This window comes from Penaeus japonicus, unplaced genomic scaffold (assembly GCF_977035675.1).
Source record: "Penaeus japonicus unplaced genomic scaffold, GWHDUDI00000001_assembly GWHDUDI00000012, whole genome shotgun sequence".
In the NCBI taxonomy this organism is placed as follows: domain Eukaryota; kingdom Metazoa; phylum Arthropoda; class Malacostraca; order Decapoda; family Penaeidae; genus Penaeus; species Penaeus japonicus.
The window spans coordinates 6,840,477-6,846,149 of record NW_028234414.1 but is presented as its reverse complement, the minus strand read 5'-3'; the positions used below and the strand labels follow the sequence as shown (position 1 = coordinate 6,846,149).

Sequence of the window (5,673 nt, the reverse complement as noted above, 5' to 3'; positions counted from 1 at the left end):
TTTGACAAATTTGCTGCATAGTAGTGATAAATATGTAATCAATATCTACTCTAATTTATATTTTGCTCTCTGAAATCATGCACAGGTATAAAATCTCAAAAATGAAATCTCAATTTGAAATCATTGTTTCTGTTTAAAATTTCAAGGACATAGACAGAGATTTCAGAACCATCGATTTCTGAAGCTAGCGATTTGAAATCTTTGTTTATTCAAAACTTAGAAATTGGTCAGCCTAGAATTTCTAGCTGGAGTGTGCTGATATTCTTGCAGCTCTAAAAAACTTAGCAAGGCCCCTAACAAATTACATGTAGTATTAGGCCGATTAAGTTCATAAATATTTTACTACAGCTTATCGGATTGATTGATTATTGGAGACTGTCTGCCACAGCAGACATAATTTGTCATCAGTGGCAAATTATGTCACTTTGCCAACCATTGTGCTGGTTGGCAAAAAGTAATGGCTGACAGATTTGTGCCTGATGTGAATTGATCCATTAGTAGGTAATGTTATGTCAGAGTTTGTGTAAAAGCTACACCTTTACACAAGAAATGCTATATTATTAAATTAAGGATGGTTATGAAGAATTTGTGATTCCGATTCCTTACCATTATTCACTGAAGACAGGCTGGAGTGATGACTTGTCATAGTGGACTGCTATTGAGTTTGGTTATTAGTTCTAAAAGTATTAGTTTTTTTGTACTTTTTTTTTCTTCCTTACCAGTTAAATCTTCTTTCTCAATCACAGCCAGTCTGTCTGTATTGATACTATTTTATAGTCAGTGTATGTCATAAGGAAAAGTTTAACCAGTTAGCAGTGTTGCTATTACATTTCATTTACTTTCTAGAATGGAAATTATGCTAGACGGCACAGTGGTATCCTATTGTATGAAATTCAAATAAACATATTGCATATCAGGAAACTGCTCTATTTCTGCTACTGTTCCTAACTTGTAGTGCATTTGTACTGAAGCCAGTTATAAGAAAAGGGTTTTCAAGTAAGCAGTGATTGGGAAAATTTTAGAAATTTAATTGTCATCTAATTTAACCCCTTCACTACGACCAGTAGAAAACGCGCCTCCACGCCGAATCCGGGATGTCGGTGCATGCCAAATTTTAAACATCGCTATTGAATATAACATTTTTTAAGCCAAAGTCACTACAAGTTTTAAGCCAAAACTCAACATAATCATCATGTACTATATATCAAATATATGGATAATCAACCTCTTCCCCCTGTGCATGTGACAAGTCATTTACATGGGTTGGGAGGAGGGTGAGAAGAGTGACCTTGGTGAGAGAACTCAGTGACTCAAAGGACAAAAGAAAATGGTTGAAATAGTATGGTAAACTAATCAAAACAAGTTTTATTTTTACACAGTATTCCATAAAGAAATAATAAAATTATTGCTAGTAGGGTATATCCGTGCCTCTCCTGGTATAGGTAGAGTCGAATCGACAGCAGCCTCATTGTAATAACTAAATGAAAGTCACAGTAAGCCAATTCGTAACATATACGGACCTATATGATCTTACTGCAAAGATATTTGTACAGTATGCCGGGACGAGACAAAACATAAGCACTAATGCTTAACACTAACTCGGCCACGACGCAGTAATGCACACGCCCTCAGATATGGTCTCACGAGGGCTTGCGGATTGATGCAGAGTGTTGAAGAGGGTTAAGGGATTATGTTGCTGATATTTTGTTATGTCTCTTCAGTGTCTTGGATCATAAGAAATTTATCGAGATGTTGTAAATGAAGTGCATTTTCTTAACTGCATAGTATTGGTATTGATCCATAATACTTTTATAAGTGTATGTAAATGTAGTCAAAGAATACAAATTTTTTCTAACCTTTTGGTATTTGCTTTCAGGTATCTGACTTTTTTTTTTAATGTTCGCAAACTACAGCTGTGGCGATTGAGGTGGGTTGCTATTGATTGATACCAAATTGAAATGTAGTATAAAAAATGAATGGAGAAAAATAATTCCTGAAAAGCTTTATGGAATATGCAGTTATGATGAGTTATTAAATCCTGGGAAAGCTAGCGATCATTTCAACTCATTTCAATTAGTTCAACTCACTCTAACCATTTTAACCCTGTTTTTTTTATTATTGATGCTCCTTTGTTCCAAACCCCTCAAATCTCACGCAACAAGCTGTAGCAAACCTGACTACTGCACGCGTATTCTACTCAATCTAGTCTCTTGACGCAGCGTTGGCTAGTCTTCTGAAGCTAATGCCAACCCATCTACTCCAGCCTACTCACGAAGTTGTTGATGAAGCAGATGATTTGGAACATACTAGATATTATCAACGTAAAATTTTTTGGGTGGTCAAAATCATATCCAGTCTTGTGCTTTGCCCATCAATTCCTACCCAAACCCACCCACTTCTTGTTAGCAGCGCTTAACCCACTCACGCCGGATGACGTGCCGACACGTTTCGTGGTTTTCGCATCGGACGCCGCCGAGATATCTGGCTAAGGCCGGCGCTCGGGGTGAGCGAGCGGGCAGCCCAGGCTCGCGGCCCGTGTGCCCAAGAATCTCAAAGCGTTCGGATGATGCGTTCGAAAACCTCGGTATAGCGACTGTGCAAAGCCAGAATGGCCCCGGCGTGAATGGGTTAAGTCTCTCTTCTGGTGTAAAAAATCATGCTTTCTCCTTTGGCCACCTAGGTGGATAGAGGGTTGTCTTGTCTTCTCTTTTTTCTCAATTTTAGGCTATGCTGTGGGCTTACCAGGCAACTTAACAGGATCAGAGAAAATGCCATCAAGGTGTATAAAATAGCGCTCTTCAAATTACAAAGAAAATATAGCTTTGGTGTGAAAGCTGAAAAATAATAGGAAGCTGGGGGCACAGTTGTCTAAACTGCTTTTGTTTTGTTAACCCATTCACGCCGTTGACATGTTATCACTTTAGTGTAATATCTCGCTCTCCCCAGGTGACGTCCTAGAATGTTAAGATCTCTCCCTCAATATGTATCCTTTACATCGGAGTTCCATTTGTTTAGACAGATTTTTATTCACTTGTGAAAATAATGTAAACAAATACAAAAACCTCCAATTATCACCCCGTTCAATGGGGTGGCTGAAAAGTGCTCTGAGGGGAGCAGCACAGCGTTACACAGGGAGAGGTCTCATGCTTTTGTTATCAAGCCGGGCGGGAGCAGCATTACGCACATATAAGCCCCGTCGTGAATGGGTTAACCAATTATACAGATTTAAGAGTTAAGATTACTGAAATAACAAAACAAAATATATTTGTTATTCAAATATTTTTGATAAATAGAATAAAAAGAATATAAGAAGCTTATATTTGATTACTCTGATGTAAGACTAAGAAAAAGACAGCCATGTCATGTTTTTGGACACTGAAAAATAAAATTAAACATGTTATATGGAGGATTTAATAGAAATAAATTACAACTTGAAATAATTTTATTAATAAGCTACCTAACCACAAGGGGTTCTGTACAAGCTAGCAACAGCAGGTGCAAAAAGTAGCATCAGCAAAGGCTCACAATTAAGAGTGTCACTCAACTGTTTTTCCACTGGTAGTAATTTCTTTATCCAGGATGGGTGCCAACATAGTATGATCATCCTCATAAAGTGATTTCAGCAATGAGGTAAAAATTTGGAATTTTTTCCTGATCTTTTATAATATCTCAACTAATAAAATTTGTACAGACATATTTTCCAGATTCCCGAACCTTTCCATTGACTATCATAAAGGTTACCTTTCATCTGATCAAACACTTTGCATACAAAATCGTGGATGGCCTAGCAAATGGTCTGTGGCTGAATTACCCTAAGACTCAATGCTATGACTTGAGTAAAATGAAAAATGCTAGTAACTGGGAAATCTACATAAAACCTCCAGGAACAAGTAAAATTCTAAATGTGTGGCATATGCACAAAAAAGTACCTATTTCAGTGGATATGTTAATCTCTACAATAATCAAAACCTGGTTATATGTAAAAGTTCCCAAGTATAAGATGACACGCAAAAAAGGAAAAGGAAAAGAAAAAAAGAAAAGAAAGTCAAACAAGATTCAACTTTTCAGCCCATGAAAATTCTAACAAGTAAAAGTTGAGAAAAAGAACTAGTAAAACATTCTGACATCACAATCTGATTGACTCAGGTTGGGAGCTGTTCACATCATTCCTTTGCACTGCTCTCCTATAAAGCCTTAGCATTATGGGACTGTAAATATTTTTGTTGTATAAATATTACACTGTGTACCTGAAAAATACTGGTTATAGAAAATGGCAAATAGGCTTCCAAATGTTTACATCCATTTGCGTACCACTTGAAATTAATGAAAGATATGAAACAAAACTTTAACTCTAATTTCAAGGTGCAAAATAAACCTTATTATGATATAAATAACTTACTCTGACCACTAATATAAATGAGGGTTCTGGACAGCCAAATGCCAGTTCTTCAGATTTTAAGAGGTTGAGAAACATGTATGTACATTTCTCTAATATTATTCAAACAGAAAAGTTATACATTCATCTTTTAGTACATTCACTTGCTACACAATATTGAAACTCAGAAACTCTTCTTCAATGTACACTTCATGAAAAAAGTATAAAAAGGATAAAAAATCACTACTAATATTGGAAGTAGGGACAGATGCTTTGTGTAACTTAGTCATCCATGATTTACAGGACAATACAACTGCATGCATCTCTGCTTGTTCCCCCCCTTCTCTCTCTTTCATATCTATATCTCAAACTTTTACAAATGTATATGTCATACCTCAATCTTGTGTGTGAACATTAAGCTGAGCTGAACATTTTACACTGAAGAGGGCTTAAACAATTTACAACCAAGTTTTTGTAAAAATTTAAGTATCCTCCAGTGAGGACTTACTACAGTGCTTGGCAGTATCCAAACAATTTTCATGTTATTGTAAGTAAAAGTTCCAGTTGGCTATGTTCAGCTTATATCAAAGCTGATAATAATGTGAGCTTCTTTCACCATGAAGAAATCTATCAGAAATTTATTTTCAACTAACAACGACACTGAATATCAGCGTCAATTCAGACACAGCTATATTAGTGGCTGTCAATTCACCGTGGTAGATGGCACATCTCACAGTTTTCACTAGCTGTTTGATTGATAAATGTGCAGTGCTGGCATGTCCAAGAGGTGGAGGAAGATGATGACTGAGCACTAGAACCTGCAGCTGCAGCTTCCCCACTGCCCCCTAGCACTGCTGCTCCACCACCTGATGCCATTACTAACTGTTCCACAGTTGCCCAGTGTTCTGACTGTTTCCATTCTAGTGCTTGTGCTCGATCACGTTTTTTCACTGCTTCCAGTAGTGGGCCAATGTACTCCTGAAAGCATTCAGAAAACAATTTTGATAAGAGATGAAAAGCAACATATTGCTGTTTATTAGAAAACTCAAGGAAATGAAGAGTGGCTTTAACTGAGTAAGAAATACACCTATGGAACTTACTCTGAGTGGTAACATGTCCATCGTAGAAATAAATATTAGTACATGGAAGTCAGACACTGCTTCCAAAAACTGGTCATCACTGAACTTTTGTAGATATGAAGCTAATATGTTGAAATCTTGTAAATGGCCTTCTACTAATCTGTGGAATAAAGAAAAGTTCTATTAGTCACAACACTCAAATTTTTATCTTTTAAACAA

General features: G+C 36.6%; 2 protein-coding genes across 2 annotated transcripts in view; one reads left to right on the top strand and one right to left on the bottom strand.

Moving 5' to 3' along the window:
* Positions 1–5,673, top strand: part of Sur-8 (leucine-rich repeat protein shoc-2) — a gene marked incomplete in the record, with an annotated part of 45,432 nt that overhangs the window by 28,942 nt on the left and 10,817 nt on the right.
* Positions 3,425–5,642, bottom strand: Npl4 (nuclear protein localization 4). The gene is made up of 2 exons (XM_086542333.1): positions 5,476–5,642; positions 3,425–5,353 (listed from the first exon to the last, which is right to left on the bottom strand). Exons 1-2 carry the CDS (start codon positions 5,494–5,496, stop codon positions 5,084–5,086), a joined length of 291 nt encoding a protein of 96 aa, XP_086398459.1. The 5' UTR covers positions 5,497–5,642; the 3' UTR covers positions 3,425–5,083.

What these genes read in the sequence shown, in the direction of transcription:
- Npl4 (XM_086542333.1), bottom strand. Translation starts at nt 5,496, where the DNA reads ATGGACATGTTACCACTCAGA. An exon ending in TGGACATGTTACCACTCAGA is followed by an intron (nt 5,354 to 5,475) that starts GTAAGTTCCATA and finishes GAATGCTTTCAG; the next exon opens with GAGTACATTGGCCCACTACT.